The 23694-nt window shown below is 45.5% G+C and overlaps 1 protein-coding gene across 4 annotated transcripts in view; it reads left to right on the top strand.

Annotated features, from left to right (window-relative positions):
* The window catches only part of alg9 (ALG9 alpha-1,2-mannosyltransferase), a 325621-nt gene extending 302148 nt beyond the window's left edge, over positions 1–23473 (top strand). For all 4 annotated transcript variants that reach the window (XM_085967891.1, XM_085967889.1, XM_085967888.1 and 1 more), the window contains one exon: positions 23042–23473. In XM_085967891.1, coding sequence (XP_085824017.1) covers positions 23042–23165 — 124 coding nt within the window. In that variant the 3' untranslated portion in view covers positions 23166–23473. The remainder of the gene's footprint in view (positions 1–23041) is intronic.
* Positions 23474–23694: the final 221 nt, after the last annotated feature.

The raw sequence follows: 23694 nt of genomic DNA, 5'->3' as shown, positions 1-23694 counted from the left end.
CCGTGCTGCTGCTTCGTGTGATACTGCCATGCTGAAAGCCTTGTCCAGCGTAAGATCCTTTTCTGATAGAAGCCGTTTCTGGGTTCCTTCACTTTGAAGCCCACACACAAACTTGTCCCTTAAAGTATCTGCTAGTCCCGTTCCAAACTGGCAGTGTTTCGATAGCTTGCGCAGTTCCATTAAAAACTCAGCATTACTTTCATCTTTATGCTGGTTCCTTTTGTGAAACTTAAATCTTTCCGCTATCAGCAGCGGTGTGGGGTCTAAGTGGTCCTGTCGTATTGACACTATGTTTTCAAAATCCTTTTCCGCCGGCTTCTCTGGGGTTACTAGGTTTCGCAGCAAGCCATACGTTTTTGCACCCACTGAATTCAACAATACCAGCGCTTTCCTGTCATCTGGCACTTCATTCGCCTTGCAGTACACTTCTATGCGTTCGACATATGTCGTCCAATCTTCGACTTCATTGTCGAACGCTGTGACACTGCCACTCTTCTGCATCCTTGGGTGTGGTTAGACTGGCTCAAAATGGCGTCTCCTGCGCTCTCCCTTCTTCTCCGCTGCGGCTCAAACAAAATGGCGTCTCCCGCACTCTCCCTTCTTCTCCGCTGCGGCTCAAACAAAATGGCGTCTCCCGCGCTCTCCCTTCTTCTCCGCTGCGGCTCAAACAAAATGGCGTCTCCCGCGCTCTCCCTTCTCCGCTGACGCTGCTCGCCCCCTGAACACCGCCTCTCTCTCTTGTTGACGCCGCTCGGTCCTGAACAGCGGCTGCGCCCTGTGCGCTCTACCCTCTCTCTTCTCGTGTCGATGCCGCTCGGTCCTGAACAGCGGCTGCGCCCTGTGCGCTCTACCCTCTCTCTTTTCCCGTCGACGCCGCTTGGTTCCAAACACCGGCTGCGCCCCGTGCGCTCTACCCTCTCTCTTCCCCGCTGACGCTGCTCGGCCTTTTCCTGTGCCGTCAGTCGGCTCTAGCCGCCGCTGTGCGGGAAGGGTCTGCGCCGTACCTGTTGCCAGCCCGTTTCGCTGGAGTCTCCGTTGGATGGTCGACGCCCGTGCTTCTGGAATCGGCCTTCTTCTGCAGAGTTCGAATCTACTCGTCACCAATGTTAAATCCGTGTATCTTGATGTTGTATGTTCTTCAATAACTAGACAAGAGACTGCAGATAACAAACAACAGGTGTTTACTGGATGAGGGTTACTCTAAAACTAAATGTACAGATCCCTACTCAGGGTTATATACCGGTGTGGTCACTGCCGGTACTACAGTATACAGGAGCTGTAAAAAGTAGTTCTCCCCTTAAAGGTACATACACTACAAAAACAAGGAAGAGAATTTAAAAATGGAGGCATTGCCGGAGCAGGAGCCAGAGTAGGTCAGCAAGCACAGGGCTGATAGCTGAATGGGACTTGGTGCGAGTTAGGACACAGGCAACAGAGTACATAACTCATTTAGCCACATCGTGTGGTCTTGACCAGCAACTAGCACCATGCAGTGTAACTTCTGTACAGCCGTCACTTCCGAATTCTTTAATCTTCCCTTCACCTTATTGTTGGTGACAGAGCATACTGTTACTGGAATTTAAAGTTAGGAATAAATGAACAAGTACAACTTCAACTAAACCTGTTTTAATTTCTTGCTCCCTGACTCTTCACCACTTGAAATATTGCAAAAATATAAATCAATTTTATCAGTCTTGTACAGCTTAGCACCAACATCAACAGTCCGTGTCCATATGCTGCAAGACCTGGACAACATTCAGACTTGGGCTGACAAGTGGCAAGTAACATTCGCACCACACAAGTGCCAGGCAGTGACCATCTCCAACAAGCAAGACTCTAACCATCTCCCCTTGACATTCAATGGCATTACCATCGCTGAATCCCCCACTATCAACATCCTGGGGGTTACCATTGATCAGAAACTGAACTGGACCAGCCATATAAATACTGTGGCTACAAGAGCAGGCCAGAGGCTGGGAATTCTGCGGCGAGTGTCTCACCTCTTGACTCCCCAAAGCCTTTCCACCATCTACAAGGCACAAGTCAGGAGTGTGATGGAATACTCTCCACTTGCCTGGATGAGTGCAGCTCCAACAACACTCAAGAAGCTCGACACCATTCAGGATAAAGCAGCCCGCTTGATTGGCACTCCATCCACCACCTTCAACATTCACTCCCTCCACCACCTGGCTGCAGTGTGTACCATCTACAAGATGCACTGCAGCAACTCGCCAAAGCTCCTTCAACAGCACCTTCCAAACCCGCGACCTCTACCACTTAGAAGGACAAGGGCAGCAGACGCATGGGAACATCACCACCTACAAGTTCCCCATCAAGCCACACACCATCCTGACTTGGACCTGTATCGCCGTTCCTTCACTGTCGCTGGGCCAAAATCCTGGAACTCCCTTCCTAACAGCATTGTGGGTGTACCTACACCATATGGACTGCAGTGGTTCAAGAAGGTGGCTCACCACCATCTTCTCAAGGGCAGTTAGGGATGGGCACTAAATGCAGGCCTAGCCAGCGACGCCCACATCCCATCAATGAATTAAAAAAAAGACATTCCCTGCTTTAAATCCTTCCCAAGCTAGTGAAATAGATATATTTGTATTTAAAGTACCATTGAGTCACAGTGCTGGAACTTTAGACAAGCACTGTGACAAATTATTGCAGTATTTTTGGAGTGTTTAACTGAGTCAGTTCTGAGGGAAGAGGTCCATTAGTCCTATATCTAAATAAAGTATTGTAATAGGAAGCCATTGCGAATCAAAAGCATGTTCAACAGAGTTTGCACCCACAGAAGAGCTTATGTATAACATAACACAGTGAATGCTATTGAACTATTAAACTCTGATACATGAGACTAAAAGGAATCCCAGTCCCATGTTCTTTTTGCTCAGCGCTATTTCGAAGAAGGGCAGAGGAGTTCTCCCCGGTGTCCTGTCCAATATTTATCCCTTGACCAATATTACTAAAAAAACAGATTATCTGGTCACTATCACTTTGCTGTTTGTGGGACCTTGCTGTGCACAAATTGGCTGTACATTACAACAGTGACTACACTTCAAAAGTACTTCATTGGCTATGAAGCGCTTTGGGACGTCCTGAGGTCGTGAAAGGTGCTATATTATGCATTCAAGTCCCAGTCTTTGCCAGTAAGACTAGAACTTGAACCCACAACCTTCCGACTCAGAGGCGGGAGTGCTACCAACTGAGCCACGACTGACACCGAATTAAAGCTACTTTGGTGAGGAGCTCTGCTCGTACCTCTGGAACCATGTGACCTCAGGAAAGGCGGGAAGGGGAGAAACCGAGAGGAAATAAACCATCAAATCAATACCAATGTGGTATTCACAGGGAAAGTCATCGCAAGAATCCTCCTCAATCGCCTTCTCCCAGTGGCCGAAGAGCTCCTCCCAGAGTCGCAATGCGGATTCCGCCCACTAAGGGGCACAATGGACATGATCTTCACCGCACGTCAATTACAAGAGAAATGCAAGGAACAGCACCAACCGCTGTACATGGCCGCCTTTGATCTCACAAAGGCCTTCAACACCGTCAACCGTGAGGGATTATGGAGTGTCCTCCTCAAATTCAGCTGCCCACAAAAGTTTGTCACCATCGTCCGCCTGCTTCACAACGACATGCAAGCCGTGATCCTGACCAACGGTTCTACCACAGACCCAATTCACGTACCGACCGAGGTCAAGCAAGGCTGTGTCATTGCACCAACTCTCTTATCGATCTTTCTTGCTGCAATGCTTCATCTCACCCTCAGTAAGCTCCCCGCTGGAGTGGAGCTAATTTACAGAACAAACGGGAAACTGTTCAACCTCCGTCGCCTCCAGTCCAGACCCAAGGTCGTCCCATCCTCTGTCGTCGAACTACAATATGCAGACGACGCTTGCGTCTGCGCTCACTCAGGTTGAACTCAAAACCATCGTTAACACCTTCACCGAAGCGTACGAGAGCATGGGCCTTTTTACTAAACATCCGTAAGACAAAGGTCGTCTACCCAGCTGCCCCGCCACACAGTACTGCCCCCCGATTATCAAAATCCACGGCAAGGCCTTGGACAACGTGGACCACTTTCCATACCTCGGGAGCCTACTCTCAACAAGGGCAGACGTCGATGACTAAGTCCAACACCGCCTTCAGTGTGCCCGTGCAGCCTTTGGTCGCCTGAGGAAGAGAGTGTTTGAAGACCAGGACCTCAAACCCGGCCCTAAGCTCATGGTCTACAGAGCAGCAGTGATACCCGCCCTGCTGTATGCCTCAGAGATATGGACCATGTACAGCAGGCACCTCAAAGCACTGGAGAGGTACCACCAACGCTGCCTCCGCAAGATCCTGCAAATCCATTGGCAGGATAGGCGCACCAACATCAGTGTTCTCCCTCAGGCCAACATCCCCAGCATCGAAGCTTTGACCACACTCGATCAGCTCCAATGGACGGGCCACATCGTCCGCATGCCCGATACGAGACTCCCAAAACAAGCGCTCTACTCGGAGCTCTGACACGGCAAGTGAGCCCCAGGTGGGCAGAGGAAACGCTTCAAGGACACCCTCAAAGCCTCCTTGAAAAAGTGCAACATCCCCACTGACACCTGGGAATCCCTGACCCAAGACTGCACAAAGTGGAGAAGAAGCATCCGGGAAGGCGCCGAACACCTCGAGTCTCTTTGCCGGGAGCAAGCGGAAGTCAAGCGCAAGCAGCGCAAGGAGCGCACGTCAACCCAAGCACCCCACCCACCCGCCCCTTCAACCACCGTCTGCCCCACCTGTGACAGAGACTGTAGGTCCCTCATTGGACTCATCAGTCACCTGAGAACTAATTTTTAGTGTGGAAGCAAGTCATCCTCGGTTCCCGAGGGACTGCCTAAGAAGAAGAAGGTATTCACTACAGTGAGGTTAGCCTACAAGGCAATCCAATTTTTTGCTCAATACTCAAGCTATTTGGCATCACTGCAGATACAGTGTTAAAACTGGCGCTGGACAGGGTCAGTTAAATAGGAAGAGTCCTTTCACCCATCAATGAAGCTCTATGTTTAGAAACATTCTTTATTACAGCAATAGATGTGCGGGTTAGGTTGATTGACTATGATAAATTGACCCTTAGTGTTAGGGGGATTAAATACGTGGGGTTACGGGGATCGGGTGGGATATGTGTCGGTGCAGGCTCGATGGGCCGAAATGGCCTCTATCTGCATTGTGGGGTTTCTGTGATTTCTGTGAATAGAGCGGAGTCTGGCAGTTAGCAGAAAAGTGCACAGTTAAACTCGAATCGTTTAGCTGTCGATGGCCACAATGAGGGGTCCTCTGAAAGTGCTGAGGAAATGGATTTCCCACTGCATCTTAGTAAACTAACAGATGGACAAATGTACCAACTGCAACATTATCCCCTCTCGACATACTCATTACTAACTAATCTTTCCAGCTCAGCTGTGTGTTCTTTGAAGCTTGGGAAGTTGTTTTACTTGAGGATCATTGAAGATTCATGAAGTGTTGAATAATTTGCCGTTCCTGTACAGCAGCAGGTTGAATCAATCTGCCTTCTTGATTTGATTAGTCAGCCCTGGCCGGCCCATGGGATTCACTGAAAACCCTCTCACTCGCTCTGCGACTGATTATGAAGTTAGCTTTTGCACGTCAAGGTCTTGTATTAATTTGTAGATGTTATATTGGTTCCACAAAGTAGGAAAATAATAATGCATTAGGAACATTCCATTTCTGGAAGCCCGTTTTTATTTTGAAGACTGCGTGTGATTTATATATTTCTGTAAAAAGGTTTTTTTTTAATTGCTTGGTGAATTTTGGAGCCAGTCAAAATAAGAAAGTTAGTGTTGAGGAATGGAGCACTTTACCATTTCAGTCACTCAATGTCAGCACCAAGCATATCCAGGTCAGCTACAGGGTAACGCTCTCTCTATTCTGTCACAGTAACAAGCATGAGGCCCAATCCTAGTCGAGCAATATCTATGGGACACCAACCACTTACATGAAATGGTGCGTTTTTTTTTTCATTTTCTTTGTATACTTTTGTTTTATTAGTTACAAAAAAAATATTGTAGGTACGAAAAAAAAGGCTGTTTGACCGGGCGGGTCCAGCTGGAGGTAGGAGGTCGTGTGATGAAATCTTCAGGAACATGTCCAATCAGAGTTGGCGACCCTGGTGTCAGCACATCAGGAGGGGAAAAAATAGGAATCGACCAGACTTATAATCGTCCGCCACGCAACCCTTTTCAATTCTCATTGTTACTATTGTGGCAGAAAGTTGTACGTCTTTTCTGACAAAACGTCTTGAATATAAGCTTCCACCAGTTGTAGATACTTGCGTCAGTGGATGGAGTTAAGTCTTGGCTGCGTCCCAGTACTGTAGTGAAGAGAAGGCAGTGAAAGAATAGACTATATACAATACCTTGATCTAATGCTGTTGAGTCGTCATAAATCAGTAAATCCACCCGCAGGAAGGAGAACTTTTCAAGATACAATAGGCTAAATATTTATATTATTAACTGCACTGCCTATATGCAGATAAAGCCCCAGTTCTGCCAGAAATATGGGATCTACGCTTTAAGCATAGGGACGCCATTTACTCTGTCATGCTAGTTATATCCTCCAGCAAAACGTTCAGAATGATTGCTTTTCCATTTGTCAGACTGCTGACAGAAATCCTCTTTTAATATGCCGCATAATGAGGTCATGACACTAGCTGTGAGGAGTATTCTCCATGAACCCAGTGATGTTTGATACATTTTTCAGTCTCAAGGTATCATTCAGCACTTCATTGTCTTGCCTCCTCTCTCCGCACCAAATAAGACCCTAAAATCCGCTGGTCTGTACATGTAAGTTCTCATTTATACTCATTACCTCCAGCATCTCAATCTCGTGTGACTTTGGATTAGGGGATAACATGCCAGCTTTTACATAAAAAGGTGATTAATATAATCAGGTGCTGTTGGTTTCAGGGCCTGCTCGCCTTTACTGGTATCGTTGGAAGGTTGTTAGTGTGAATCTCATTTTAATAACCACCTCTGGGACTATAATAAAGATGTCTAATATAGATTCAAATGTAAATCATTAATTTACTGTTAAGACTGACGTGAGACGGTCTCTAAAGGCAGGCTTCACTCAATTTTCCTAATAGCCCAAAATGCTGCAGGCCTCTTAAAAATAAAACCGGATTGGAGGCCAAACCATGTTCCAAATGTTGAAAATTATCCAAGTGATTTGAAATTCTTTCTTGCATAGGGCAAGATAGTGTAAATCCCATTACTCAGTTTTGAGCATAAAGGGAATGGCTCTTGTCTCCAATATGTCTTCAGACAAAATGGGCTTGTACCTCATCCACAGGATGTAATGTTCAACGAATCAGTAATGTTGCTTTTGGAATGTTTTGGGACTGCTGCATCCTCATGTTCAAATCCCTCCATGGCCTCACCCCTCCATATCTCTGTAACCTCCTTCAGCCCTACCACCCTCCGCCAACTCTGCGTTCCTCCAAACTCTGGCCTCGTGTGCATTCCCCACTTCCTTCGCCCCTCCACTGACGGCCATGCCTTCAGCTGTCTCGACCCGAAGCTCTGGAATTCCCTCCCCAAATCTCTCTGCCAATGATGCAGGACTCCAACAATACTGCAATGCACTCAAGCCCGGAGAGTAAGACTGCAGTTATACTGCCGCGTTTACATCGATATGAAGCGGTATCAGCTGCGCCTCAATATCAAAGTGGTAGCCCGGAGGTGGGGCCTGATGTGGATCCGGAATGTGCGAAAGCCAAATGGCAGGAGCACTCCTTGGGAAGACTGTCTCACACATTCAGGCTTTCCACAGTCCCCACGCAGAGCATATCTTGAGTGCAAGTTAACAGATGCTCTTGGCAGTCTGTTGAACCTTCTGGGCCACTTCATAAAGAGTCTTTTTAATGTGGACTTTCCTGCCTGTGCTCTCAAAACATTAAAAATGTGTGGAAGCATGCACGCATAGAGCCCTCCTGATGGGAAGAACGAAATTTGGAGCCCAAAATAGAACAGTGATCTTGCTGCCTGCACTTTGCATTCAGACCAACTGTGTAATATAACTGAAACCTGAACGATCCAACCAGCACTGCTTGCATCCTGTGTATAGTTTCTTTATTAATAAGTATACCTCTATAAAGAAAGACTTGCATTTATATGGCACCTTTCATAAGAACATAAGAAGTAGGAGCAGGAGTAGGCCATACGGCCCCTCGGGCCTGCTCCGCCATTCAATAGGATCATGGCTGATCTGAATCTAGACTCACGTCCACTTCCCTGCCCTCTCCCCGTAACCCCTAATTCCCTTATCTGTTAGGAAAATGGCTATCTCCATTTTAAATTTATTTAATGTTGCAGCTTCCGCAGCTCTCTGAGGTAGCAAATTCCATAGATTTACTACCCTCTGAGTGAAGAAGTTTCTCCTCATCTCAGTTTTGAAAGGGCAGCCCCTTATTCTTAGATTATGCCCCCTAGTTCTAATCTCACCCATCAGTGGAAACATCCTCACCGCATCCACCCGATCAAGCCCCCTCACAATCTTATATGTTTCGATAAGATTGCCTCTCATTCTTCTGAACTCCAATGAGTAGAGTCCCAACCTACTCAACCTTTCCTCATATGTCAACCCCCTCATCTCCGGAATCAACCGAGTGAACCTTCTCTGAACCGCCTCGAGAGCAAGTATATCTTTTCTTAAATATGGAAACCAAAACTGCATGCAGTATTCCAGGTGAGGCCTCACCAATACCCTGTATAACTGCAGCAAGACTTCCCTGTTTTTATACTCCATCCCCCTTGCAATAAAAGCCAAGATTCCATTGGCCTTCCTGATCACCTGCTGCACCTGCATACTAACTTTTTGTGTTTCATGCACCAGGACCGCCAGATCCCTTTGTACTGTAGCACTTTGCAGTTTCTCTCCATTTAGATAATAACTTGCTCTTTGATTTTTTCTGCCAAAGTGCATAACCTCACACTTTCCAACATTATATTGCATCTGCCAAATCTCTGCCCACTCACTTAGCCTGTCTATGTCCTTTTGCAGGTTTTTTATGTCCTCCTCACTCACTGCTTTCCCTCCCATCTTTGTATCGTCGGCAAACTTGGATATGTTGCACTCGGTCCCTTCCTCCAAATCGTTAATATAGATTGTAAAGAGTTGGGGTCCCAGCACTGACCCCTGCGGAACAACACTAGTTACTGATTGCCAGCCCGAGAATGAACCATTTATCCCAACTCTCTGTTTTCTGTTAGATAGCCAATCTTCCACCCATGCCAGTATATTACTCCCAATTCCGTGATTTTTTATCTTGTGCAGTAATCTTTTGTGTGGAACCTTGTCAAATGCCTTTTGGAAGTCCAAATACACTACATCCACTGGTTCCCCTTTATCCACCCTGTATGTTACATCCTCAAAGAATTCGAGCAAATTTGTCAAACATGACTTCCCCTTCATAAAACCATGCTGACTCTGTACCTATTAAATTATTGTTATATCCGTGTGTTAATGGAGACACGGAATGCAGGAGTTGGTTTAACAGGTGTTTACTGAACAAAGTCTGGAGGTGAACTAAAAGATACAAGACGCTATACAGGCTTATATACCCGAGTGGTCACTACCGGTATTACAGTACACAGGGGCTCTTAAAGGGACATACACTACAATTCCTCCCCTTTTAGATAATTAGTACATAACATTTTAAGTAATCATTAATTAACATGTTTACAAGAACAATAATCTACACATTTGCTGCAGTTAATCAATTATAAGTCAGTCTCTCTGGAGGCTTCCTGACTCGGTCCGGATAACGCCTCGGTGGTGTAGTAGTTTTCGGTGGTGTAGTAGGTTCTTTTGGCAAGGTCGATTCGGCTTGAATGCCAGTGTCGGGTTCATCTGGTTCCAGTATCACCGGATCGGAGGTAGATACTATGGGTATCTCTGCTTCATCATTAGGCGTATAGAGTTGTGGTGTAGGTTGTCCCTTTTCGGATGACTCTATGATCTGGTCAGCATGGTGCCTTATTATGCTTTCACCAATGTCCACGGTATACACCAGCGGTCCTAGTCGTGTGCAAATAGTTCCAGGCTGCCATTTCTCGGTACGGTAGTCCCGGGCCAAAACTTGTTGACCTATCTGGAAGGTTCTAGTTGGCCTTTCATTCATGCCTTGAAATTGCTGGTTCTCTACGTCCCTTCTGATGTTTGGCTTGATCAAATCCAGCCGGCATCTTAGTCTTCTATTGAAAAACATCATGGCGGGAGTTTGGTTTGTAACCACATGTGTTGCATTCCTGTATGCAAACAAGAAGTTATCCACCTTATGTTGTAGATTTATGTCTTCATTACCCATGGCCTTTATGGCCTTCTTGAAGGTCTGGACAAACCTTTCAGCTAATCCATTAGTGGCGGGATGGTATGGGGCGGACGTGTAGTGCTTAACCCCATTGTTTTTTAAGAACTTCCTGAATTCTTCAGACACAAATTGCGGTCCATTATCAGAACAGATCTGTTCAGGCAGCCCATTCCTGGCAAATATGGTCCTTAATACTGTGATGGTTTTTTCCATGGTGGTGGAGGACATCTTTATTACCTCCGGCCACTTGGAGTGTGCATCAACCGCGATTAAGAACATTGAGTCCATAAATGGACCAGCAAAGTCGATATGTACCCTTTGCCATGGAGATGAGGGCCACTCCCATGGATGTAGAGGGGATTGTGGTGGGGCGTTTTGGACCTTCTGGCATCCTAGACAGCTCTTGGTCATTTCTTCGATGTCTCCATCGATACCTGGCCACCACACAAACGCTCTGGCTAGGTTCTTCATTTTCACTCCACCCAGATGCCCCTCGTGAAGCTCCTTTAGCACTTTATCCTGGAGTTTGGGTGGAATCACCACTCTGGATCCACACATCAAGGTTCCTCGGCACACTGACAGCTGTTCTCTTCTTTGCGAGAATGCTGGCAACAGTGGTTCGCCATGTGCTGGCCATCCCTTCACCGTTAAATCGTAGACTCGTGAGAGAGTCGGGTCATTTCTCGTTTCCTTTTCAATGGTAGAATTTGTTACTGGTAGACATTCTACTATGGTTGAGTGGAACATCTCCACTGCGTCCACTGTAGGTGCCTCTTCTACCGTTGGCAAAGGTAGGCACGATAAACCGTCAGCATTCCCATGCTGTTTTGATCCTTTGTATTCTATGTCATATTGGTGTGCCCCTAGGAAAAGGGACCACCTCTGTAGCCTTTGCGCTGTCATAATGGGAACGCCCTTTTTAGGGTTGAATATGGAGACGAGGGGTTGATGGTCAGTCAACAAGGTAAATTTTTGTCCGTGTAGGTAATGGTTGAATTTCTTCACTCCCCACACCAGGCTGAGTGCTTCCCTGTCTATCTGGGCATAGTTACGCTCAGCTGAGTTCAATGAGTGTGACGCAAAAGCTATCGGCCGCTCCGAGCCATCAGGGAATCTATGCGATAATACCGCTCCTACGCCGTAAGGGGATGCATCGCACGCCAGTCTGATTGGCAGTGATGGGTTGTAATGAGCCAACACTTCCTTGGACGTGATCAAGCCTTTGCATTTATGGAAGGCACGTTTACAGTCTTCGCTCCATTTCCAAATTACTCCCGTTTGTAGCAGTGCGTTAAGAGGGTGCAGAACAGTTGACAAGTTCGGTAAAAATTTATGATAGTAATTTATCAATCCCAGGAATGACCTTAATTGTGAGACATTTTCAGGTGCCGGGGCTTTTATGACCGCTTCAATTTTTTCAGGTGACTTATGCAACCCTTCTTCGTTAATTATATGGCCACAATATGATATTTGTTTCTGGAAAAATTCGCACTTGGGGCGATTTGCTCGTAGGCCCCGTTCTCTCAGCCTAGTGAGCACCTGCTCCAAATTGGCAAGGTGCTCGTTGTCGTTTTCTCCTGTTACAAGGATGTCGTCTAGGTAGCATTGAGTCCCCGGAATCCCTTGCAGGACTTGCTCCATAGCTCTTTGCCAGATAGCTGGAGCTGATGCTATTCCGAAAACCAGTCGATTGTACTGGTACAGGCCTTTGTGTGTGTTTATCGTGAGATACTTTTTAGAGGCCTCCTCAACCTCCATCTGTAGATATGCCTGTGCCAAGTCAATTTTGGTGAAACGTTTCCCTCCGGATAGTGAGGCGAAAATATCTTCTATCCTTGGAAGAGGATACTGTATCGTGTGAAGGACCGGGTTTACAGTCACCTTGAAGTCCCCACAGATGTGAATTTTTCTCTATTCTTCAGATTTATCATTATTCAACATTTTCTTCATGGCCGGGACGATGGGTGTTGCCCACTCGCTCCAATCTACCTTGGATAACACGCCTGCTTTTTCCAAATTCTCCAGCTCTGCCTCAACTGCTGGACGAATTGCGTATGGCACCGGCCTTGCCTTAAAAAACTTGGGAATTGCCGCATCTTCCACTTTTATTGAGGCGGTGACGCCTTTCAAGGTTCCTAGTTCCTGTTGAAACACTTCTTTGGCGTTAGCCAAGATGCCTTTTAATCGTTCAGGTATGACATCATCATCATTTTTTTTCTTACTGGTCACCGTCAGTGCCTGAATGGAGTGCCAGTCTAAACGTATCTTCCTGATCCATTCACGTCCCAACAACGGTGGACCACCATCTTGCAGAACGTATAAATACAACTTCTGTATTTCCTTGCCGTTGTATACAACAGGCACCTTTATTTTTCCTCTGGGGTATACTTTCTGCCCCGTATATGTCTTCAAGATAATGGATGTGTCTTTCAAAGACATATGCGGAAATAGCCGCTCGTAATCCCGTCGACTTATGACGGTCAGAGCTGATCCTGTATCTAGCTCCATTTTAATTGGGGACCCCGCTATCGTGAGGGTAACCCAAATGGTCTGGTAATCCTCTTTGGCAATTACATTATGTAATTTGAGACAGCTTAGCCTCTTGTTTCCGGAGTCGCTATCGCTCTTCTGGTCTTCGGAGCTACTGTCCATCATCATTTGTACCTTTCTGTACTTTTCCTTATTGATTTTTTTTCTGTCAGTGGATTTTTTGTTTCCAGATCGGCATACACGTGCAATGTGTCCCATCTTTCCGCATTGCCTGCATGCTTTGTCCTTGAACCAGCAGTCCCTCTGGTCATGGGTGGATCTGCCGCAGCGATAACATCTCTCGAAACCCCGTGTCATTTCATGGGTGCCGAAGTCCTGTGGCTTTTGCTGTATCTCTGCAGCTCCTCTTGCTGCTGCTTCGTATGATACAGCCACACTGAAAGCCTTGTCCAGTGTCAAATCTTTCTCAGAAAGTAGCCTTTTCTGTGTTCCTTCACTTAGGAGACCACAGACGAATTTGTCTCGTAGAGAATCTGCCAGTCCTGCCCCGAATTGGCAGTGCTTTGACAGCTTTCTTAATTCGGTGAGGCAATCGGCGTTACTTTCATTCTTGTGCTGATTCCTCCTGAAGAATTTGAATCGTTCCGCTATCAGCAGCGGTGTTGGGTTTAAGTGTTCCTGTAGGGTATCAACAATCTCCTTAAAATTCTTGTCCATCGGTTTGGCTGGAGTGATTAAGTTTCGTAACAGCCCGTATGTCCTTGCGCCCATCAGATTTAGAAGTACCGATGCCTTTTTATCATCCTCTACTTCATTCGCTGTGCAATATACCTCCACTCTTTCCGCATATGTGGTCCAATCCTCTATATCACTATTGAAAGCAGTAATATTGCCAGTCTTAGGCATCCTGAAAACCAAAAATGGTGCCTCCCGCGCTTTCCTTTCTTCCCTGCCGAGAAAAATGGCACCTCCCGCGCTTTCCCGCCACTGCCGCTGCTGACAACGCTGTTCTCCGCGGTTTTTTATTTACACAGATATTTTTAATAGTTGGAGACTCGTTCCCGCCGGACTCTCTGGGACTTTTCCCTCCCTCTGCTTGGTCCGAATGCCGACCTGCTTTGCAGCGCCGGCCGTCTCCCAAGTGCTCCACCCTCCGTCTCTGTTTGCCTCCGCCTTCCGACTCGCTGCTCAGCCCCGCTGCAGAGCCACCCGATCGAACCCCAGCCTGCTGCCCAGGAAGGATTAGTGCAGTACCTGCCACCAGCCCGGCTAGCTGGTGAAACCACAGTTTTTTTTTTTCTTTGACCTTCATCTGAGGAATCGATCTCCTTGATGTGCTGCCGAATTGCAGGTAAGTCCGTTTCCAATTCGTCGCCACTGTTGTATCCGTGTGTTAATGGAGACACGGAATGCAGGAGTTGGTTTAACAGGTGTTTACTGAACAAAGTCTGGAGGTGAACTAAAAGATACAAGACGCTATACAGGCTTATATACCCGAGTGGTCACTACCGGTATTACAGTACACAGGGGCTCTTAAAGGGACATATACTACAATTATGTTTATCCAAATGCTCTGTTACTGTTTCCTTAATAATGGACTCCAACATTTTGCCAACCACAGATGTTAGGCTAACTGGTCTATAGTTTCCAGCTTTTTGTCTACTTCCCTTCTTAAATAAGGGTGTTACATTAGCAGTTTTCCAATCTGCCGGGACCTTTCCTGAGTCCAGGGAGTTCTGGAAAATAATCACCAATGCATCCACAATCCCCACCGCCACTTCTCTCAAGACCCTAGGATGTAGGCCATCAGGTCCGGGGGATTTATCCGCCTTAAGTCCCATTATTTTACTGAGTACCATCTCCTTAGTGATTTTAATCGTGTTTAGCTCCTACCCCCCCCCCCCCCCCCATTGCCCCCTGTTTGTCCAGTGTTGGGATATTTTTAGTGTCCTCTACTGTAAAGACTGATACAAAATATTTGTTCAGCGTCTTTGCCATCTCCATGTTCCCCACCACTAGTTTCCCGGTCCCATCCTCTAAGGGACCAACGTTCACTTTAGCCACCCTTTTTCTTTTTATATAGCTGTAGAAACTCTTGCTATCTGTTTTTATATTTTTTGCTAGTTTACTTTCATAATCTATCTTCCCTTTCTTAATTAATCTTTTAGTTATTGTTTGCTGGCTTTTAAATGCTTCCCAATCTTCTATCCTCCCACTAGATTTGGCTACTTTATATGCCCTTGTTTTCAGTCGGATACTATCCTTTATTACTTTACTAAGCCACGGATGGCTGTCTTTTCTTTTATTCCCCTTTTTCCTCAGTGGAATATATTTATCTTGAAAGATGTGAAATATCTCCTTGAATGTAGACCACTGCTCTTGTACCGTCTTACACTTTAATCTGTTTTGCCAGTCCACTTTAGTCAATTCTACTCTCATACCTTCATAGTCTCCTTTATTTAATCTCAGTACGCTGGTTTGAGATCCAACTCTCTCATCCTCAAACTGAATTTGGAATTCAACCATATTATGGTCACTCATTCCAAGGGGATCCTTTACTAGGACATTTTTTATTAATCCTGTCTCATTACACAGGACCAGATCTAAGATTGCCTGCCCCCTGGTTGGTTCAGTTACATACTGCTCCAGGAACCCGTCCCTAATACACTCTATGAACTCTTCCTCAAGGCTGCCATGCCCAATTTGATTAGTCCAGTCAATATGAAAGTTAAAATCCCCCATGATTATAGCTGTTCCCTTATTACAAGCCCCAACTATTTCCTGACTGATACTCCGACCACAGAGTTGCAACTGTTAGGAGGCCTATAGACTACGCCCACTAGTGACTTTTTCCCCTTATTATTCCTTATCTCCCACGACCTCAGGATGTCCCAAAGGGCTTTACAGTCAATGATGTACATTTGAAGTGTAGTCACTGTTGTAATGTGGGAAACACGGCAGCCAATTTGCGCACAGCAATCTCCCACAAACAACAATGTTTTTTGTGATGTTGAGTGAGGGATAAATATTCCCCTGCTCTTCTTCGAAATAGTGCCGTTGGATTTTTTACGTCCACCTGAAAGAGCAGACGGGGCCCTTGGTTTAACGTCTCATCCGAAAGACGGCACCTCCGACAGTGTAGCACTCCCTCAGCACTGCAGTGGAGTGTCAGCCTGAATTTTTGAGCTCAAGTCTCTGGAGTGGGACTTGAACCCACAACCTTCCTGACTCAGAGGCGAGAGTGCTGCCCACTGAGCCCCGGCTGACACATGCATTTGGAATGCAAGACTGATTTTACTTTAAGAATGTTGCCTATTTTGAAGTATTTCACTCTTTGAAAGTAATCACAGCTCTATCTACTTTAATGGCTATGCTTTTGTTGTTGCTTTTTTTGATCATATTTCTGACTCCTGCTGTTGACAGCTCCAGCCTTTCTCCTTGCAAAAAAGTACTGAGGCACTCCTCGCCAACTCGATCCCAATTTAAAACTGTGTATATAACAAGGATATTTCTTTCGCTGAAATTGAGCTGCTCTGAATAACAACGGGGCGACATCTCTGACTTCATTCATTTCAGTGACGTGAATCAAGATGAGTGTAATGTCGGTGGAAAACACTAATATTGGCCCGTATTTAGCACTGCTCTGACAATTCCTACCCCTCCAAAAATGGATTAGCACAAAATGATTTAAAAATACCGTTAAGATGCTTTAATGGCGTCTATTCCGTCAAATCTAAAAGTGAGTACAGGAAACTCTTTTTTATCCGGCACCGACGGGACCGGCGTGGTGCCGGTTTATCAAAAAGTCCGGATTACAGAGAGGTATAGTAAAAGGTACGAGAGCCCCGTACACGGCCACAGATCCCGGCGTCCCTGTTGCATAGCAACAGGTGCAGGAACCCCGGCCACAGACCAAGCGTCCCTGTTGCATAGCAACAGGTGCAGGAACCCCGGTTACACGGCCACAGATCCAGGAACGGCCACTAATATTAAGTAAAACTTACCTGAACCTACTCCTGAACTTTGCCGGTTAACAGAGATTTCCGGTTATTTAGGTGCCGGTAAATTGAGAGTTTCCTGTATTTTATTCCAAATCAGACCTGGCGTTAGTGAGATTATTGAAAAGAAAAATTACAGATCATCACCACAGCAGTGACAGGACTAGTACACAGGATTGTTTTGTCAGGGGGTATAGATATCATATACATTGATAGATGCCAGTGCAGCTTTTTTTAAATTCATATATATGGGGCTCTGGGGAAAGAGCAGGGGAGTGGGATGAATTGGATAACTCTTTCAAAGAGCCAGCACAGGCACGATGGGCCGAATGGCCTCCTTCTGTGCTGTTAAAAAAAGCTATCTTTTACATCTGCAACGCTCCATCGTGTGAGAATGCATATCCTGTGCTGCTACTTGACATTAATATTCATGCATTACCTCTTAGGTAAGCAATGCAATGTGTTCTTAATTAAGCAATGTTATTTCTTTCTCACTCCCTCCCAGATCCTTCCAATGGTTGACCGTGTTCGCCATCACTCATCACATATTCTCATGGTTGTCTTCTCTTCCTATCGGAGAGGGGCATTCCCACCAAAAAATGAGTTTGTGACGCTTCATTACAGAGGCCACCGGGATTGCCGGGGGGCTGATTGGTGAAATGTCATTTTCCCTGTTGGTGTTGAACCATTTCATACAGCTACTGTGTGCTCCACAGATGGATTATCAAACTCTGATATTTATATCAGTTAATTGACACATTAGCTGTTTGAGAAGCGCTAAAGGATCATTATGGCAGGGCATCGCGATTCGCTGCTATTTTTCATTGCCGCTAATAAAGTCCAATTCTCAGCGATTGCACATTTCAAAAAGCATGCATTCCAGGATATTTGTTAGCAATCAAATAATCTCAACGCCAAAATAAAACACATTTTATCCATTTTTCAAAAATAGAACGTTAGCCCCTAATCATGTGTGTCTGTCTGTCTGTGTCTGTCTGTGTGTCTGTCTGTGTGTGTCTGTGTGTCTGTCTGTGTGTGTCTGGGTGTCTGTCTGTGTGTCTGTGTGTGTGTCTGTGTCTGTGTGTCTGTCTGTGTGTCTGTCTGTGTGTGTCTGGGTGTCTGTCTGTGTGTCTGTCTGTGTATGTCTGTGTCTGGGTGTCTGTCTGTGTGTCTGTCTGTGTGTGTCTGGGTGTCTGTCTGTGTCTGGGTGTCTGTGTGTGTGTCTGGGTGTCTGGGTGTTTGTCTGTCTATGCGTGTGTGGTTTTTGCGCGCGTGTGTGTAGGATTTAATTTTCAGTCATTTATAGTCTTGTACATTTTGCCTTGAAATTCCAGTCCACCTAGCTGGTGTTGGGATGTAATTTAGTAACTCCCTGTAAAGGAAGGCAAAAGAGAGGCTATTCCAATCGATAATGGCAGCAGCCCAGGTACGTGGTGAGTCTCTGTTTCTCTCTCCACAGATGCTGCCTGACCTGCTGAGTATTTCAAAGTATTTACAGCACAGAAACAGGCCATTTGGCCAAACTGCTCCATGCCAGTGTTTATGCTCCACAGGAGCCTCCTCCCGCCCCTCTTCATCTCACCCCATCAACATAACCGTCTATTCCTTTCTCCCTCATGCGCTTATCTAGCTTCCCCTTAAATGCATCTATACTATTCGCCTCAACTACTCCTTGTGGCAGCAAGTTGCACATTCTAACCACTCTCTGGGTGAAGAAGTCTCTCCTGAATTCACTATTGGGTTTGTTAGTGACTATCTTATATTTATGGCCCCTAGTTCTGGTCTCGTCCGCAAGTGGAAACATCTTCTCTACGTCTACCCTATCAAACCCCATCATCATCTTGAAGACCTCCATCGGGCCACCTCTCGGTCCTGCATTTCCTGTTTTTATTTTGCTTTTGTTTTATGGGGAGAGTCTGCGCTCAATGTTTTAACAATGAATCAGATTTAATTAGTATTAATGATACGATAATAATTGGCTATGTTTCGGTTTATGACCTGTATGAGGTAGAACCTTAACTTTTACATTAAAGAGTTTAAACGTTGCTCGTTCTGCTTTGAAAGCGAGAGTTGAGTCTAGTAAAAGAATGTCCTTTTTTTGAGTGTAAGAGTCAGTTTGGTGCCTGGAGCAATCGTTGTAATTTGCAGCCCATCAGGAAACATAACTCATTCCTTCAGTGTTTTAATCCTTTAAAATCAAAGGTTTAATGATCCTGCGCTAATTTGCTTTTACTTTGACTGTGGAGAAACTGAGTGATGAACTGTAGACATGAGCCGTCCGTCCATTGTGTGTTTTATCATTTCCAAACCTCAAACATGATTCATCATGAAAAGTTTAATGAATCTTCTGTAGTTTCGACATCGAGCAATTAAATGCTGTGAAATTGTCACAATCACTGAACATTTCCTTTATAATGTATGCGGAGTGCTCTGAATCTGCACTGTTATTACAAAACTCATTAAATAACTTTTATTATCACAAGGCCCATTTTGTAAACTCAATTACATATAAAGTGCACTAACAGCCCACCAGCCTCCCACACCGACTGAACAAAATGGGAGATGGGAGAAGTGAGTTCCAGGCTATAATCAACTGACTGTAAATTCAGGCGACTGTATAAACTGCTCCAACTCCACTCTGATGATTTAGGACATTATATGAACCCCTCAAATTAAATTACAGCATGTAACTAACGTGACTCCCGTGTAACCATTGCTTTTTCTTTACCTCTTTGAGTGCTAAACTCCCTTTGCACTTTTTTCTATTTCTTAACCACCGCAAGTTCATTTCCAATGCTGATTTATTTTCCCTCCTTAAATTAACAAACCTAGGTGAACGGTCAAGGTTCGTAGTGCAGGATGTTTAAATGGTTGGAAAGATCAGAGCGGGAATTTAAACTCCTAGCAGAAACCAGGCGGTACGGGAGTTAAGATCGAAGCGGTGGCCTTTCCCCTCGTTTTCCCACTCTGTGGCAATTTTAACCCGGCTGTTTTCTTGGATGGTCGAGGCGCCCGCCTGATTCAGGTGGAAGCCTCGTAAATACATGCAAATCAGGGTCCGCTGATGTCAATCTTCGTAGGCCCGAAGCCTCTGGACGCCCATTCTGCTTGGCGGCCTCCCACTGTAGCTCCTGGGCGGGAGTCCCACAAAATCCCGCTGGTTTTCCACCCAGGAGTCCCTCTAATGGAATGAAAATAGGATAAATTAGGAAAAAGTGGTTAGGTGCTGCCAAGCTTGGGTTCTGGCAGCTGTCTTTCATTCTGCCATCGCCATTTACACTTCATCTAGAGCCATCTTTTGTTTCTTAACTTGTCCCATTACCATCTCCTTTTGCCTCGCACCATCGTCCCTTTTGTCTCTTAATCTCCGCAGATTCTAGGGCGGGCAGCAGCACTTCCAAACTTTGAGCTCCTGCCTTGTAGGATCACAAGGTTATAGAGCTATGTGGAAATGGAGAACATCACTTCGTTCTCCAATTGATCTAAGAAATCTTATCATTTTCATGCAAAGCTATTTGCTGCAATCCTTTCATTTCTTGGCTGCATCACGGAAAAGTTTTTGTTTAGAACTCCCTGCCGAGTAATGAATCAAAGATCTGTTTATTTACAAGCAATATCAAAAGAATGCTTTCATACGCAAATTGATTTTTTTTCCGATAGACATCAAAGTTGTTACAGCAGAAACAATTTAGTTTTTCCAACTCTGTCATGTTATGTCCAAGGTATAGGTCAGCATGACTCAGTTGATAGTATGCTCACCTCTGACCTAGGACCTTGTGGGGTCAAACTCTAGAGACGAGCTGACACACCAGTTACACTACTAAAGGAGTGCTGCTTTTCCTTTTGGTTAACTGAGGCAAAAGCAAAATACTGCGGATGCTGGAAATCTGAAATAAAAACAGAAAATGCTGGAAATACTCAGCTGGTCAGGCAGCATCCGTGGAGAGAGAAACAGAGTTAACGTTTCAGGTCGATGACCCTTCGTCAGAACTGGAAAAAGCTGGAGATGGAACAGGTTTTTAAGCAAGTGCAGGGGCAGGGAAAGGGGGGAGGGGAGGAAAGAACAAAAGGGAAGGTCTGTGATAGGATGGAAGGCAGGAGAGATTAAGGGACAAAAGGGATGATGGTGCAAGGCAAAAGGAGATGGTAATGGGATAAGTTAAGAAACAAAAGATGGCTCTAGATGAAGTGTAAATGGCGATGGCAGAATGAAAGACAGCTGCCATGTGAGAGAGAAAAAAAAATAAATGGAATAAAAAGATAGGGGCAGAGGTTATGATCTGAAATTGTTGAACTCTATGTTGAGTCCAGAAGGCTGTAAAGTGCCTAATCGAAAGATGAGGTGCTGTTCCTCGAGCTTACGTTGAGCTTCATTGGAACAGTGCAATAGGCCGAGGACGGTGAGGTCAGAGTGGGTGCGGAGCGGAGAATTAAAGTGACAGGCGACCTTACGGACTGAACGGAGGTGTTCCGCAAAGCGGTCACCCAATCTGCGTTTGGTCTCCCCGGTGTAGAGGAGACCGCATCGTGAGCAGTGAATACAGTATACTAGATTGCAAGAGACCTCGTCGGCATCACGGGTGGGCAGACTTAATTTTGATGGAGCGAAACCATGAAGCTATTGAATTAGTCTTTTCAGAACTACATTGCACTGTGGGCCTTGTCCAGCTCCATTGCTCTCTTCCTTATTGTTAAAAACTGTAATCCCAGCACAGTTAACTACCTGGATTCTAGCACCTCAAAATCACATTTTGCAAAAATTTGTGAATGTGCAACTGGCTGCCCATCTCTATTTGTGGACAATGGTGATTGTGTTTGCCTACATAGCAAGTCATTGCTCTTCAATGTAATCCATTATAGAGTGGTCACCTCTGTATTGGTGCAGTATTTTTTTCCTCCCCAGCTTCCTGACCCTTTTCTTCCTTCCGTTCCTGGCGGTGTTAACTCTTGCATGGAGCGTGGTTCCATTGGTGCCTTATCAAAGTGGCAGTTCTCATGTACGGGTCTAGATAGTGAAAGTCAGCAGATTGTTCGACCATGTGTGTATCACTCAATGTCCACGCCTGCACACTTCCCAGAAGAAGTCACTAGACAACAATCAGGAGCTGAAGCCCGACAGGCACCAAGGACAACTGTATCATTCCCACCATTGCCCTAGTTGGGTCAAAGACCCTACCCACCCCAGCCACAGTCTGTTCGCCCTCCTACCATCTGGAAGACGCTACAGATGCATTCGCACCCGTACGACCAGATTTAGGAACAGCTTCTTTCCCAGGGCTGTCATCCTACTGAACTCCACAAATAAACACTAAAGCCTGCACATCTGCCGATGCACTTTATTATGGTCATATTTATGCTAATATATATGTACAAATGTATGTTGAAATGTTTAAGTGCCCTAATCCAAATTGTACACTCTCGGGAGCCGCAAGCCTACATTTCGTTGCACTGCACTTGTGCACTAACAATGACAATAAAAGTTGATTTGATTGATTTGATTTGAGTTGAGATCCACTAACCCATTACAAATTAGAATTTGGAAGTCAGACTCTCCTGGTCTATACAGCTCATTGCACCAGAAAATTAACTGACCAACTAACTGAAGCGGGTGGCAGGAGTGTTGGATAGCAAAGAGCACTTCCTGCAATTTAACATGAGCATTCTGTACCATTGGGACCCCAAATTACTGCCTTCTATCCACGACTGAATAGAGTCTGGAGCTCGTAATCCAGGCTGGCACTTCAGTGCAGTACTGAGGGAGTGCTGCATTGTCAGAGGTGCCGTCTTTTGGATGAGATGTTAAACCAAGGCCCCCTATCTGCGCTCTCAGGTAGATGTAAAAGATCCCATGGCACTGTCCATGGCAATATTTGTCCATCAACCAACGTCATTTTTTTTTTAAATCTGGTAATTATCACATTGCTGTTTGTGGGAGCTTGCTGTGCGCAGACTGGCTGCCACATTTCCCTACATTACAACAGTGACTACACTTCAAAAGTACTTAATTGGCTGTAAAGCGCTTTGGGACGTCCTGGGGTCGTGAAAGGCGTGATAGAAATGCGAGTCCTTTCTTTGACTGTAACCATTCATCGTTATTGTGATTATCAATTATTGCTGCTGCCGTTTGTACCACTTGAACATTTGCACTGATTCAGTTTTGATTTTTCTTTTGTCCAAGGTCATCGAGGCTCTTCCGTGCTTTCTACATTCCCTTCTTTTCCGAGCAGCACACAGTATATGCAAACTATACGATTCTGAAACCCAGGAAATCGAAGCCAGCGCGGAAAAAGAGTGGAGGCTAGAACACTGCCCCCACGAGAGAGAGAGGAAGGGAGGAATCTCAATCAGAGACAATGACATCCAAGCTCTTTTGAATTGTGCATCTCTGCGCCCGTCTCGTCTCAGTTAATGAATGGGATGTTTATATTTCTTGCCTGTCCTGTAATAATGTAAGAAAAGTCCGTTGTGTGTACTGACTGCGTTTTTTCTTTTTCCGGACGTTCCCTGAGAATTGTCGTGACTGTCGGGCAAGGCTGTGAGCCATCTGCTGTAGCCCACAGAGAATATATTTAAAATGCATTCCACATACCAATAAACAAATGTGTGTGTCGCTATGTGTTTGCCTGGAGTGATGGTGGTACGTTCCCATCTGCTTCTGTCCAAACCAGCAGCTGGAGTCCATTCTGAAGATTGTCAGAGCAAAGGTTGTGTCTTCAAATTCAGCTTAAAACAGCCAGGAGTCTCTTGCCATTGTGAGCTGGGCAGCAGTCTCTTTGCCAAGCTATCACATTTTCTTTACTACCTGATGGTGAAAAAAAAATTAAACTACGA

Source organism: Somniosus microcephalus, chromosome 26, assembly GCF_052327205.1.
Source record: "Somniosus microcephalus isolate GS21.2 chromosome 26, FLI_Smic_1.0, whole genome shotgun sequence".
In the NCBI taxonomy this organism is placed as follows: domain Eukaryota; kingdom Metazoa; phylum Chordata; class Chondrichthyes; order Squaliformes; family Somniosidae; genus Somniosus; species Somniosus microcephalus.
This window is presented reverse-complemented; position numbering and strand designations above follow the sequence as displayed.